This window comes from Macrosteles quadrilineatus, unplaced genomic scaffold, assembly GCF_028750875.1.
Source record: "Macrosteles quadrilineatus isolate MER2022 unplaced genomic scaffold, UCM_ALF_1.0 Scaffold_7__1_contigs__length_78375512, whole genome shotgun sequence".
Lineage (NCBI taxonomy): Eukaryota > Metazoa > Arthropoda > Insecta > Hemiptera > Cicadellidae > Macrosteles > Macrosteles quadrilineatus.
In genome coordinates, this window is record NW_026542600.1 from 23,386,221 (window position 1) to 23,401,945 (window position 15,725).

General features: G+C 34.4%; 1 protein-coding gene across 3 annotated transcripts in view; it reads left to right on the forward strand.

The window, feature by feature from the left end:
• LOC128998094 (calcium-binding mitochondrial carrier protein Aralar1-like) overlaps window positions 1-14,252 on the forward strand; it is a 44,544-nt gene extending 30,292 nt beyond the window's left edge. For all 3 annotated transcript variants that reach the window (XM_054424087.1, XM_054424089.1, XM_054424088.1), the window contains 7 exons: window positions 212-355; window positions 2,812-2,957; window positions 3,511-3,651; window positions 3,917-4,111; window positions 6,309-6,411; window positions 10,955-11,045; window positions 11,313-14,252. In XM_054424087.1, coding sequence (XP_054280062.1) covers window positions 212-355; window positions 2,812-2,957; window positions 3,511-3,651; window positions 3,917-4,111; window positions 6,309-6,411; window positions 10,955-11,045; window positions 11,313-11,478 — 986 coding nt within the window. In that variant the 3' untranslated portion in view covers window positions 11,479-14,252. The remainder of the gene's footprint in view (window positions 1-211; window positions 356-2,811; window positions 2,958-3,510; window positions 3,652-3,916; window positions 4,112-6,308; window positions 6,412-10,954; window positions 11,046-11,312) is intronic.
• Window positions 14,253-15,725: the final 1,473 nt, after the last annotated feature.

Sequence of the window (15,725 nt, forward strand, 5' to 3'; positions counted from 1 at the left end):
GATACTATACTAATACAAAGTACAAAAGTATGTCAACGTAAGTAAGTCACAATGACAGCTGAACCAAATCCAATCAGTTATTTTTTCATATATTAAAAAATGACATGGTAATAAACTTTCTGACTCTTCACTATAAATCTCAACATTTTTTTTAAACAAGTTGTTGGATTTAAATCTCTCAATTTCATTTAAATTCCAATTTTTAATCTAGCTACGGGAGCGACAGCTGTTTATCCAATTGATTTGGTGAAGACGAGAATGCAAAACCAGAGAACGGGGTCTTTCATTGGAGAACTGATGTATCGCAATAGTTGGGATTGCTTCAAGAAAGTGGTCAGACACGAGGGCTTCACAGGTGAGGAAAAATGTGAAAAATCACAAATAATGATAACTCAAAACTATAATGGTTGCAAGATATTCAGAATACGCTTCATAACTATCTTGTAATCAATCTTATAATAGGGTATACAACTACTGATATCAAATCTGAAGTGAATTATACAAAAACAAGTATACAAAATTGTCAAAACAACTTTTTTGTTGCTTAAGGTTTAGTTAAAAAAAAATTATGTTTAGGCCTTAGGCTTTTTGTATTGTCAAACATTGGTTACATAAGTAAAAGTAGTTTTCTTTGTTTTCACTATTCCCATTGAAAATCGACTAGTTCTTTAAACTAAATCTTGCTTTAATATTGTCTAAAAATAACAGTAAGTAAAATTATCCCTTTACATGTTCAATGCGGCACCGAAATTGGCTATATCACTCGTACGGCTAAAATATGAAAACTCAAATTAACTTCCCGAATATCGTTTTGGATGATGATATGGAGTTATTTCGTCAAAGTTTTCAATTTTTGACGAGATATATGACGTCATTATTTGTGACAGGAATACTTGTCATGCGCTGCACCCGTCCGGCTGCCATGTAGAACCGACGCACGTGACACCAAAAGTAATCTTTGGTTTGTGATGTAAAATGATGGTTGTCCGTATCTCCTAGTTAATCTGCAGAGATAAAGTCATTAATCCGTGAAGAATTATCCATAATCATTCACTATTGCACAACACCTACCTCATATAACACACTAAAACACAAAACCTTCACACAAATAACAAAAACTGTACGCGACGGGAATGACACCGCCCGAGGAAACACAAAGGACTACTACATACAGCGTAACGAAAAACAACGTTGACGGCTCAGCTCATATCGAGGCAATAATTTTCTAGTGGTGCTTTGACGAGTATACTCGTCGCGCGCCGCTTGGCCGTGCCAGCGATAACGATATTACTTGTCACCCGCATTGTACGTGTTAACCCTGTTACATACATTATAATAAACTAACTGAGGACCAACTTGAACACTTTAAGGATTCAAAATTATTATTTTATTGAGGCTTGTTTTGACATGGATACTTAATTTAATCTTTTCATATAACTTTTGTATGGTCCAGAGGTTTCAATCCCTGATTTAACTTGTATAGCAAAACATATCTGCCTCCCATAAAATATTGTGCTCAAATAAACATTACATCTGTTTAGTTTTGGCCTTTGGGCTTATGTGAGTTAGATGTAATGTATTAAAAAAGTCCAACAGTGTTAATTACATTTTTTTAAATACAATAATACTGGATTTATCTTGAGTTATTCTTAAATTGTGGGATTGAGACCTCTAATATGACCTTTGTCAGCTTAAAATGGCTTAAAAAGTCCACACTTTCAGTTCTGTTGAGTAACCGCAGGTGTGATTTTGTAGGGTTTCAATTTCCAGTAGGTGGGTGGAGATAGCAGGCAAGATACAGTTTATTTAAAGGTTTCAAGGTCTTTTGTCTGATGCTATGCTTCCAAGAATGAGGAATGTTTCTCCATTACAGTTTCCTTTGTCTAATTTTAATATCTATGTGTCCTGTTCTGTTTTTTATAAGTTTAACTTATGCAGATTTTGGAGGAGTGCATCATTATTCATGTTATTCATAACTCATACAAGTTTCCAACATTATTCCCCCTGTGATTTTGTTCATTTTAAAGCATATTTTTTACGATTGGTTTTCATTTTTGTGCCTGTAAAATGTGAAAAAAAGTAATGTAAAATGAGCATTTAGATACATTTATTTAGTAATTACAAAAAATGTAAAAAATATTGTGTGTGCCTGGATAATACTGTTACTGTAGGATTCACTTTTCTCATTCCAAAGAATTTAATTATAATAAAATGTTCCAACTTGTTTTTACACCACTCTAAACTTTAAACTTATTTTTAAGGAGTATTATAAGTGACAAATATGGGTTTGATATAATCAAGCTGTTCTCTGTTCTTAATGTTTACTGAAAATGTTATTAATTAATGCTATTGATACATAATGTCATGGTTGTATACTCCAACTAATACATCAGCAGTAGTTTTAATTGTAATTATTAATTACATTTTTTCCCAAAAATATAAATATAATTATAACCTGTAGGATGTAAATTTTTAAGTCTGAGTGTAATTATAGAGAAATTAATAAATTAATTGTAGGTCTATTAATTGTGGTGCAGGACTTGTGTCCTGGAGGCAGGAACATCCTTCTATTGTTTATAGCCTGAGACCTAAAACTGTAGAGCCACCTATCAAGTAAGAAAAAAAACATAGATGCCTTAAGATAAAAAGAACTTTCTTCCTCCTAGAAATTCAAATGCACAACAACTTTGTAGTTAAATGGTAACATTTATAATACTAAAATAGTATTTATAGGTTGAGGGTAGCAAAATGGATATGTGATAACAAATATACTAAGTTTTTAAAGAGGAAAAACATGAGGTTTTTGACCAGGATTGTATCGAGGTTTGGTGCCCCAACTGATGGGAGTAGCTCCAGAGAAGGCCATCAAGTTGACTGTCAATGACTTAGTCCGTGACAAACTGTCAGACAAGAACGGACGATTACCTCTCTACGCTGAAGTCATCGCTGGAGGATGTGTGAGTGAAACATACATACCATACTCTAAATACATACCATAGCACCAAAATTGCAATCACAAAACTGTACTAAGTAAATAACAATTGAAATTTCTGGAATTTCTAAATAAATCGACATTCCCTTGGTATTCCTCATAAATTATCTGATGATTGTAATTGTGTATACATTCGTAATCTTTTTGAATGAGGGAATTCCCTTAGCAAACTTATAAAATGTAAGCTGTTATGAAGTAGAGAGGAAATGTTACAGTAGGTTCAAGTGGTATAGTTGTTGTTACAATCAGGTAAGTATTTAAAACAACTGTAATCAAATTCAGATACCCTAGAGAGCAATTACACATACACATATTGCATGTAGGGCAAGAGTTCAAGACAGTGAAAGCAGTTGATAATGCCCTTGTGAAGCCTGAAAATGATCTATTTGGATCATGCCATCTCCATCGATACTCCCATTGAATGCTTTATGATTCCAACACACAAAATGAAAAAGTGGTGTAGGCCTACTCTGGTACAACTTCATTAACCTACAAATTTAACACAATTATTGTTACAGGCAGGAGGAAGCCAAGTGGTATTTACAAATCCTCTGGAGATAGTCAAGATCCGCCTCCAGGTTGCTGGAGAAATCGCTACTGGAGAAAAGATCAGGGCCTGGAGTGTCGTCAAGGACCTAGGATTCTTTGGACTTTACAAGGTAACCCAACACGTTACATTATACACCCTGTTCCAAAAAGAATGGATCAAATCTACAGCTTAATATACGTTTACCAAGGGTCGTAGAAAAGTCAACTAAGGCTAATTTTAAAGCTAGCGTCTTAGGCATCTTTATTTTTTTTTTAGTACCCTTCAACAGTAATCAGCTGTTCCATTGTTGTTAGCACATTTGAGTTTTCAAAACATAAAGTTGCAATATGGAGGTTATCTATGTTTAGTTTACATTACTGTTTGCTGTTTGACAGGGTGCTAGAGCTTGTTTCCTACGAGACATTCCATTCAGTGCCATCTACTTCCCCACGTATGCCCACATGAAAGCAAAGCTGGCCAATGAGAATGGTTATAACACACCTTGGTCTCTTCTGGTAGCAGGAGCCATTGCAGGAGTTCCAGCCGCCTCCCTGGTCACGCCTGCCGATGTCATAAAGACTAGACTACAGGTTTCTATCTTAGTTAAATTTTATATTTAAGCAATTTGACTAAACAATAATTTTATAGTATTCATTTTGATAGCCCCTGGACTATGTATAAATGACGTTATAGACTTACCTCCGTCAGTAGTCCAAATTGTGTCTAACTTCAAATAATAAAGTTGTTCAAAGCTGATATGTTTCGTTGCAATGCAACATCGTCGGGGCTTTACGTCAAAAACATCAAAATAATTTACACATACAGTACATACACGGGACACAGGACATTTAGACACAAAATAACACGATAGCGCTATCATGACACGGCACGGCAGCGGCTGTAGGTACCGCTTTGGAAACATGTCAGCTTTGAACAACTTTATTATTTGAAGTTAGACACAATTTGGACTACTGACGGAGGTAAGACTATAATGTCATAATTTTAATACATTTTTGTGTAAAATAATAACTGATACAAAAGCTTGTGCGAGTTTTGTTTGGAAACTAATAAACAAATTTTTCAACAAAGGATGAACTAACACTATGAACTTGGTCTTTTGGAAACAACTGTGGCACAGATCACTAAGTAATAAGTGAAAAAGGATTTTGTGGTGGATATTTTCAACAACAGGCTTACCTTGCTGATGAAAATACATAAAAATGCAGAAATAAACACATAATTTTCTGGAGTTACTAGCTCCGCAAAACTTTTTTTGTGCATTTTAATCTATTTTCATCAGTAAGGTAAGCCTGCTGTTAAACCTATCCACCACAAAACCCTTAAAAACCCTGCCTAAAGCCATCTTTACCAACAATGTAATAACTAAGTTAGGTATGGATCAGGTGATGGGTGTCATTGCATACAGCCATCCTCAGAGTAGTTCACTGAATCAGGGATCCTGCTAGGGGTCTCAATCCTTCCTGCTAGGGGTCAGTTTTTGATACCTAGAAATCCCGGGATTGGCGTCTTTTAATCCCGGTATTAACGGGATTACAAAACCTATGTTTATCTTAACTTTTTTGTGAATTTGACGATTTTTACTTACGAAAAATAAATAAAAATACATCCAATAGCTCTTGAAACAAATATACTGTTTACTTGAATGACGATAAATTTATATATGAAATGTGGTTTAGCCTAAGCTGTGATCTATTTTAATTGGACAATTTAATTAACATTAAACTCAATAGGCCAACGTAGTGTAAATATATATTATGTTTCAAGTGTGTTTGACGTATTTTGATTTATTTTCTGTTCTGTAGATGTTATTAGGCCTACATAAGTTAGAAATTAATGAAAGTATAAGTTATTTTGAGTTTTCCTTTTGACATTAAACGCAAACAAGCAAACAAATTTATGTGACAAACATAACATGGCAATCGGTAATTGAAGTATTATTTCCCTAATAATATTGAAGGCCAACAAATTAACCTATAAACACACCATTATTATTTTATTATTAAAATTGATTATATTTATAGGGTATATAAGTTTTTCTTTGTATTTGGTTTTTAGTGCGGTTATTAAATCTTTTATAATAATAAATTACGTTTTTCGTATACACGCTACAAGCAGATGGTTTGTAGTTTGACCCTTAATTTTTCTTATTGCTGTCAGACGACATGAAAATTTCACGCTACAATTGGTGATTCTTTCCATACTATCTTTTTATCTTTATATTTTGATTTATTTAGTTTCCATATAATTCTTAGTAGTCAAATTTCTAGCTGTGCATCTTGACAAGTTTAGAGTTGAGTGAAGCAGCATGATGTGTAGGCTACGTCTGTGTGCGGTTGCTCGTGTTTTTTTTATGTATTCATTAAATTCTAAAGTTACACATCAACATTTATACAATGTATATAAGAATGAGAGGTGAGGGAAGTTCTGTGTGGTAATATTTCTTTACTTAGAAAATTACAAAATAACACTGGTAACACTGGTGTAACAGTGGTAAGGTTAGTTTAAAACATTAGAGGACTCAACAAGGGGACTTCACGCTCATTTAAAATGGCTGAAAAGTTAAAATCATTAAATAATTAATCCCGTGGTTGATCCCAGGATCTGCTGAAACGCTGAAACTAATCCTGAAATCCCGTAATTGGATTGAAGGCCCGGGATTGAGACCCCTAATCCTGACACATTTTCTGGTTCATAAACAAATCAATAATAATATCTTGTTTGAGAGCCAAAATGTAGTTTGTCATTTGGAAAAATTTTGTTTCCCAGGTGGTAGCTAGAGCTGGTCAAACAACATACAATGGTTTGACTGATGCAGCTGTGAAGATATATCGAGAGGAAGGACCAAGGGCTTTCTGGAAGGGTACTGTTGGTAAGTCATTTTGCAAATTTTGTATTCTAAAGTAGCTTTTTTCTTTCCAGCCCTAATATGTTATATAACCCACGCTAAATTGTTCCGAGACCAAAGGACTATTCAGAAGCTATGCAGCATACAAATAGTTACCTTATGTCTAAAGTAGAAATCTATTATCATATTTATCTTAACTTAAATTTATTTTGTATTTTTATTTTGTGTAGGATGGTTAAGTTCAAACCAGGGCATGTATAATTATTTGTTTTTACTATGGTTCTAAACATATGCATTTAGGTCGTAATTTTTAATTTTATATTTAGTACTAAATTATGACCAAATAAATCGCTTAACTTATCTTTTTTGCGGAATCAAATATAATGTACGTGTGAAATAATTAAATTGATTTTCAGTTATGCTTAAGTTAAGCATTTCTATTCATGTATTTATTTTTGTAAATGTGGAAATTTATATATGTGAATGTGTGTGTGAATGGGTCAGAAATTGTGTTACGTGCTTGCGCCTGTCGTGAAAATGCTGCCTGTGGACCTGGGATAGCGAGTCATGTCAAAATAGTGCTCGTCACACTGGCCGGCTTATCACTCCCCCCTCACCCTCCCCCCAGCAACCACTATCTCTCTCAATCTTTATCTCCTTACCCCAAGAAGCTAAAGGCGACGAATATAAATGCTCAATCATTACGTGTTCATATTGACGAGGTGCGTGAGATTTTTTGACATAGAGATTTAGACTTGATTGCCGTTTCTGAGTCTTCTTGGCTAAAACCGAGTATCCTGTCAGTCGAGGTGTCCCTTCCTGGTTATATTCTGCTTAAAAATAACAGGACGGGAAAGCAGTGTGGAGCAGTTGCGGTGTATATCAGTGAGAGACTTATATGTTCATCTGTTCACTCCTTGCCTACGGAGTACTCGGCAAAGTCAGAATTCTTATTCATTGATATTAGTTTGTCAGGAGCAGATTCCTTGCTGTTGGGAGTGTTTTATCGCCACCTAGAGTTGGACAGCTGCTAGACTTTGAGAATGCACTCTTGTACCTAATGTTTAGGTATAGTCATGTCTTGATCGTGGGTGAATTTAACACGTTCAGGGCGGGAATTCTCGTCACGCTATACTGGCACCACTAGTGCGGTGCGAGAAATGTCAGGATTTCAGGCCGATCACCATTTCTCCTGCTCTATCTAAAGGCCTTGAAAGAATTGTACACTGTCAAACTACTGACTTTTTGACTGAAAATAACATCCTCTTTCACTATCAATATGGTTTTTGCAAAGGTCACAGTTACAGAAACAGCACTTCTTTGAGTTACCGATGGCATTAGAATCTCAATGGAACGTCGACAGGGTACAATTCTTACCTTATTTGATTTTTCTAAAGCATTCGATGGTGTAAATCACAGCCAATAATGCAAAAATTGAGGACCATAGGGATTTCTGATAGTGTTCTTGAATGGCTAAGATCATATCTGTCAGATAGACGGTAGTGTGTTCAGGTTGATGACTTGAGATCAATCTGGGGTACAGTTACATGTGATGTGCCTCAAGGGTCAATCCTTGGGCCTCTGCTTTTCGTACTGTACATCAATGACATAGGCACAGTTCTCACTCACTGTAATTACCACATGTACGCTGACGACCTACAAATTCACGCTTACTTCAATACCAATGGCATTAACGATTGTGTTTCAAACATTAACGAAGACATTGGACGAATCATTAAATGGACCTAAAACATGGGGACAATCAATCATGACAAAAGCCAAACCCATCTTAATCTGCCATCAACAACTGCAAGTCTCAATTGAATTTCATGCTACGAATCCACGGAACTGAACTACCATACTGTGACAAAGTGAAAAACCTAGGACTGACTCTCAACACTACACTCTCTTGGGGAGATGCAGTGATTGGCATTCGTTATAAGGTTTTATCATCAATTTAAAAAATTACAAACTCTCTTGCCATTTCACATAAATCTCCACCTTGTCAAATCACTCGTATTTCCTCACTTCACTTACTGCAACTCTGTGATCAATGACATGAGACTGTAAATCTTGCTGGTGTGCTGCAACACTCGCAGTGTTATTGCTTGCGATTTGCTTTTCACCTTTCTATATTGAATCAAAAATATTAAAGTTTAACGATCAGAGGTTACTTATAATAACTATGTTCGCAATTTCAATTTTTTTTTTATTGATCGCCAAAAATTTTGAAAGTGACTTCAGCTTTGTAGCCGAAGGTAGTTTGAAGAGTTCATACACTGCATCTTTCACTTTACACATACCTCATCATAGGAGTATACAGCATATGGCAGAGGCAGAGCCTTTGTTCTAACTGCCTGCCGTCTTTGGAACAATCTACCTTTATCCATTAAAATGCATAGTCATCCAGTTTGTGGTGGAACTAAAAAAATAGTACTTTGAGCGTATATAGCGTCGTCTGGTGCCTCCTAGGGCTGTTTTGGTGCTTGTGTTTAAGTGACGGAGGGTGTGAGTGATTTTGTTAGACAATTTTTGTTGTTTTTAAAAATTGTGGTGTGATTAGCCTCCGGATTGCGAATAATAACTGGTGATAGTGGTTTAAATACCTTATTCTTGCAATCCGATTGTTGTCTTCACAACTAGTTTAGACCTGCTAGGAGGTCATCATCAGGTGTGTACAAGGATGATATTACTTCATATGAAGGTCGTCAGTAACAGTTTTTTACACTTACACAAACACAGGACGAATAAACACATAGCGCGCACACATATACGGCTGATAAAATGTAACATTGAACTTGACAAGCGGACCCGTGTTGAAAATGCAGAAGTTGCGTCTAGACTGTAGGGTACACAGCTGATCAGGTATCAGGCGAATTTTCTTATCGCTCGTCGGTTCCTTTCCCATTGTCTCTGGCCTCCCCTCCCCTCTCCAGTATTTATAATGCGGTGTTGTATATGACGTTTGAATTAAAATAAAGTTGGTCGTTTAAAACATTACCCATGTCTGATTTGACGGCTCTATATATCTCAAATCCTTCCAAGGTGTTAATTTTAAACTTGTCCTGTGACGTATGTAAAATTTCCATGTTTTCATTAATGCTGCTATAATTATGCTGATGTGAAACTAAATGTTCGGTAAAGGTTGAAGTTTGTTTTGAGGTGGTCTTCTTTGGTATGTGCTCCTTAAAGCGTTTGGAGAAAGAGCGGGAGGTTTGGCCATGTTCAAGAAAGTCTACCAAAATCACTCCCTGAGCGTCCCAAACACATTAGCCATGATTTTTCTTACTGATATCGTCTGCAAAAACTTTATCAGTTTCTTGGGGGAATGCATGTAACCCCATTCCATCAACTGCCTTTTTGTTTCACAGTTGACGTGCTTTACCCAAGTCTCGTCACAAGTCACGATACGATCAATATAATGGTTTCCACTTTTATCTTACTATTCCATAAATGTCAGTGCTGCAGCAACTCTTTGTTTTTTTTTTTTTTTTTTGTCTTCTGTTAGCAACTTCGGAACCCACCTGGTACAAAATTTGTGGTGTCCAAGATTACCAACCCCTATTTCATTAACTAAACTCTGTAAAATTGAGGAAGATGTTGACGATTTTCACAGATTTTTCATCAATTTTCACCACTAATTCATGAGTCACAAGACTTGGGCTACCGCTGCATTCCTTGTCATGAAAATTGGTTCAGCCATTTTTAAAATCAATGCACCACTGCCTCACTTGGCTTTCACTCATTATTCCTTGTCCGTACAGATCACAAATCTGGCGATAAATTTCAATAGGTTTTTTTAATTTTTGCCAACAAAAACCTTATCACACCATGCACTTTACAAATGGCGGGATTTACAATTGTAGCGCTCATTTCAAAACTCCACTGCATACAATGTACAGAAGACACGATGCTCTAGCTACCACGGCTGGTTGCATACCAAGTGTGAGAACACTCTGACGCCAAGATGGTGGTTCTAGCCCCCCCTACTGCCACGCCAGGCCAAAACATCTGTCACTTTCTAGATAGCCCTTGTATAATGAAATTAGTGGTTTAAATGTTATTTTTCCTTTGTTCTTTCTTTACTGTACAGTTTAATTTAGTTTTTAGGGGGAAAAAATATGTATTTCTGTGTTTTGTTTACTCTGATGCTTTGTATTGTATTTATGTGGTAAATAAAGCAGTTCTTCATTTAATTTAATTTCATAGTAATATCATAATATGTAATTATTACATTATACTTTATTGTGGCATAGGTTAACATCGATATAATTGCTTCTGTAGTATAAATACCTCTTATTTACTTATATTTTAGATTTAAAGTATTCCTGAAAATTGCTTACTAGGATCTCTGAAAATCTCCAACGAACTTTTGATTTTTGTACCGCAGGTGCTGTTACATTAATAATTAGACTGTGGTCAAAGCAACAACTTACAGTTTCAACCTAGTTATAATCAGATAGAAAACTGGTTTGAAACATTTGATCATTCGATCTGTGCTACAAATCTTACATCCATGATCTTGTAGTTTGCAATGTGTTTTGCTAATCAGTTGCTTTCCTTGCAGCACGAGTGTGTCGGTCTTCTCCCCAATTTGGAGTCACATTATTAACCTATGAAGTACTTCAGCGGTTATTCTATGTGGACTTTGGAGGATCGTAAGTGTTTTCTTATATTTTTAGAAACAGTTTGTTTTAGTATAATATACTATATTTTTAAGGACAACAATCTGTACATATTATTTCACTAGTGTCTAAAGTGACTTTTTTTGACAAAAGTTCAAGTTTATCAAGTTTTTTATTTGCTTATGATATGTACATCAAGCCTATCACATGTTGGAAATTGGTACAAATGTCAAGATTGTATGTCTGCATGAATAACGTATTTGTCTTATTAATTTTTCTTATCATCTTTTTTTTTTTCAGACGACCAGCTGGTTCTGAGCAAAAGATACCGTCCACAGGTATACCGGAGTTGGACAAGTCGACTAATCCTGATCACGTTGGAGGCTACCATGCCGCTTTGCCCATTATCAGTGGCATTGAATCCAAATTTGGCCTCAGCCTGCCCAAAAACCCATCATTGGGTTAAGGGTCTAACCTGGTATCTGGATCAAAGCTTTACACACCTCATGCTTTCAAACTTTCAAAACAGTTACTATTGAAATGATTTATGTTACAATGCAGTATGTTTTCATGCATACAAGAATATTTATGAAACAGAATGAACACAAATGTATTAACATTTCTTTTCTTTATTCGATAGAATTTAAAAAATGTATTCATCGTGTATTGAAATTTTAAAAGATACCAACCCATAATTTTTTAAGATAAGCTTTAAAAACACATTCATATTCTAAACTTACTCTATTGACTGTAGAGAAACGCAATTTCAACATTTAATTATTTTAATGGAGCTAGAAAGCAAAATCTAAATTTTGACAATTTGTACAGAGTAGTCTATGTTTTAAATCTTCTATTTTAATATTAGAATAAAATTCCTTTTATAAAGTATGGGTCAATAATATTGTATTTCCTTAAGCTAAAGAAATGGAACTATCTTTCTCAAATGAATTTTGAATTCAGATATTTACTAACATACAACTACAACTGAACTCATACCTTACCAATTTCATTTTGTTTCTAAATAACTTAGATTTTTTAATTTGTTGCACTATTAATTTACAAGACAATTAAATAATATAAAATGTAATTTTACAGATATTCAGTTAATTCTTTATTGCCAAACTCCTTTTAGGACCTCTCATTATAAACACGAGCTTAATACTACGTGCAGAAATTCAAACTAGTAAGTTACAGTAAAATTTCAAAAGGATGAGTTGAAATGTAGCATTTACCATTAAGAGACGTAGGAATGTTTTTTACGTTGGTTTATCTGCTCATTTGAAAACGGAAAGAATGTGTTAAAGTCTGCTCAATATTAATATTTTCATTAGTAAATCAACAAAATAATATTAACTGTATAGACGTAGTGCTAACTTTTTTAATCTAATTCTAAGCACATCGCTTTTCTTGGCACTCACCCCCTTATATGTGCATTCCCTTAATGAAAATTGTATTAATCAATGTAGCCCCTTGAGTTTGACTAATTATATCAAAAATGTGTGTTTCCCACTCTCAACAAATGGCCCCCGTTATTCATCCTAACACACATTTATGTTATGATGTCGTCGGCTGAAATAAGTTAAATATATGTCCTTTTTTATACTCGATATATCCTCTTAAAATTTAATGTTACTCTTGAACATTACTCATACTATTTTAAATTATATATGAACCACCATTACTGCCTTCACCAGTAGTAACTTTTAGAAATCAGTCCACATAATTTTGAAGTTTATACATTTCATAAATTATATAGATTTATCATGATGTTATCACTTAGCTGTAAGAAAATTGTTTAATTGTCTGTACACTTGATTATTTGTAGAGTTTTACTATGTCAAAGTTGGTGTGTATAATTAATCATAGGGAAATAATCACTACAATAAATTTAGCTAATATTGCATAAAACATCAATAACACAGCAAACAAAGTTACACTTTAGATGTATAAAAAGTATCAGTCTAATAAATTATAAGTAGTAAAATTATTTCCCTTTGAGTATAATTTAATCCGTATTTAAAATGCTGATTAAACACACCATCTTCATCCTATTTTAAGTATATTCATTTCCTGTTCTACGTTTAATGTACCGTACCTAAAACTACTCCACATATAAAAAAATGTATATTTTCTTAGTGACAAGTAAAACTTGTGAGAATGTGATAAACATGGTCCTGTATTTAAAGTACTGCTTCAAAAGCATATATATCGAATCGATACAAGTTGTTATATTGTTATATTTCCTTTACTGTTATAATTAGAGCTTTTAAAGCTTACTGGTATTATGAGTACAAATGCTTTACTATTTTGATGGTGCATAGTTGAGTTAGATTATTTCTTTCCTTGACATGTTGGTTTTTGTTTTTGTTGCATGTCCACACCCAGGGTGAAACCTGAGCTTCTAATTCTTTATTTCCAAAGCTTTGTATAGTGTGCTGTTTGAATCAAATTTTCAAAAGTAATTTAAACCTTAATCAAAAACCTGAAAATAATAATCATTAAATGAATTTTATTTTATATACATTCTTTTAAAACATTTGTACTCAGATAAACTATTGATTATATTTCTGTTACATGTTTTGGTTGTTAAATTTACAAAGTCTTACAATCATGGCCTTTTATTTTTTGTCTTATAATGTTAATCTGTTTATATTTTAATACTAGGTATAAACTTTTTATTTTTAATTAGCAATTTTCATTCTATTAGTTAATTTTTTAATGTACCATTTGAGGTTAAAACACTGTTGCATTTGGGTAAGCATTTAAGTCCAAGTTATATAATGACAACCTGATAATGTGTCTAGACAACTTTAGTGATCTTATATGTCTAGATAACAGTGTTTTATTGACTTCCAGTATTAGATGTTAAGCAAATTCATAGTATATCATCATACAATTATATTCTTTTAAATATTTAGTTTTATTATATAGTTTATGTAATTAGCTTTGTTTTTATCATTTATTTCAAAATAAGGCCATGGTACATACAATTAAAATTATATTAGATTTTATTAGTGCAGTGGCGATAACATAATTTGTACAAACCGTTTTGTATGTCTTTTGGATCATCAACGTCCATTAACTATTGTATTAAGGATTAGTTCAACATTATTTATCTTGCATGTGCCTCTGCAACGACATTGTTTGTAGTTTTTTGTTGTTAAAAGTTTCTGCCAGATTTATTGTTACTTTATTGAAAAACTGTGATGTACAAATATGATAAAGGATCTGAAATTCTTATTGTGTTTTCATGACTTATAACCTTGTTATTGACCAATAATTATGGTACAATACCTTGTCAAGTAATCCAAATTTTTGATTCAGGTAAATAACCTATGTGTTTCGGCCGTAAATGCGGCATCGTCGGAGTTACATAACAAAAGGCATCGATGTCACACGCACCTTGTTATTGTACTGCAGTTAATTTAAATATTCTCTTTTTCATTTTACTGATGGAATTGTAAAGCTAAAATATCTCAAGGCATTGATTGGGTTGGAGCCTAGGCACGTCAGTCATCTGAAGGATTTTTGCTCTCCCCATTTAGTGCCTCAGGGCCCATCAAACCTGAGTTGCTTGGTAAAATTGAAATGTCATAAAGTAAATAGTCTTCGGTCTCCTCAGCCTGCCCACATTTTGTGCATGCTGTATCCTCTCTGTGGATCTTCAGGGGATGTATCATCCAGCCTAGTGAAAAGTGGGCCAAGATTCATGGGTACAAAAGTATTAACAAGATTTCAATCATTAGAAGTATTGGAGATGAGGAAATTATAAAAATTAAATTATAAGGGTTCCTTCTCGAGAAGCTTACTTCTCTGTGAAAGGATTTACCAATTGAAACTTGAAAAAATAATTCAACAATATCCATTCCCAGCTCTGGTTTCGCCAGGTTTTTTTTTTATTCATGTTTCTTTAGCTTCTAAACATGGGTAGAATAACTATCTTCACCCATCTATCTCCTACTCTTCTCTTTACCCACCTTTCTGCAATCCTTTACCCTAGTTCTGTTACACATGGGTGTCCATCCACATGGGCAAGAAGGGGCTCGAGCCCCCCCCCCTTTGAGACCCTACCAGGGTGATCATACAGACTGAGAATTCCGGGAATTTTGCGTAAATTTATTGAATCAGGAACTATGCAAACACTTTTAACTCGCACTGGAAAAACCTGTTTTAGTCTGCAGTCACGGTGGTATTGCGATCGTCATCCGTGGATACGGCGAAATAGTAAACAGCTTCCGAGGTCACGGTAAGGATGAGAACATCTGTTCACGAAAAGCTAGATAACATCTTCATTTCTCACGGCAAAATCATGAACGTCTTTCGTGGTTAAGGAAAAACTGAGAACACCTTCAGTAGTCATGGCAAGATCGAGAACATATTCTGCTATCACAGCGAAATCATGAAAATAATCCACTATCTTGACGAAACCGTAAACATGTTCCGCAATCATGGTAAAATAGATAACATCTTCAGTAGTCACAGTGAAATCATGAACGTCTTCCAGGGTTGGTGTAAAATCGAGTACATTGTCTGCGATCATGGCGAAATCTTAAACATCTTCCGTGGTTATAGCAAAATTGAGAACATCTTCAGTAGTCCCAGCAAAATTACGAGTATCTTCCGAGGTTAAAAAAAACTTCTGTGACATCTTCCGCGGTCACGGGACATCATTGTCTTTTTCAATTCAAATTCTCTTTATTCATTCACAGTACA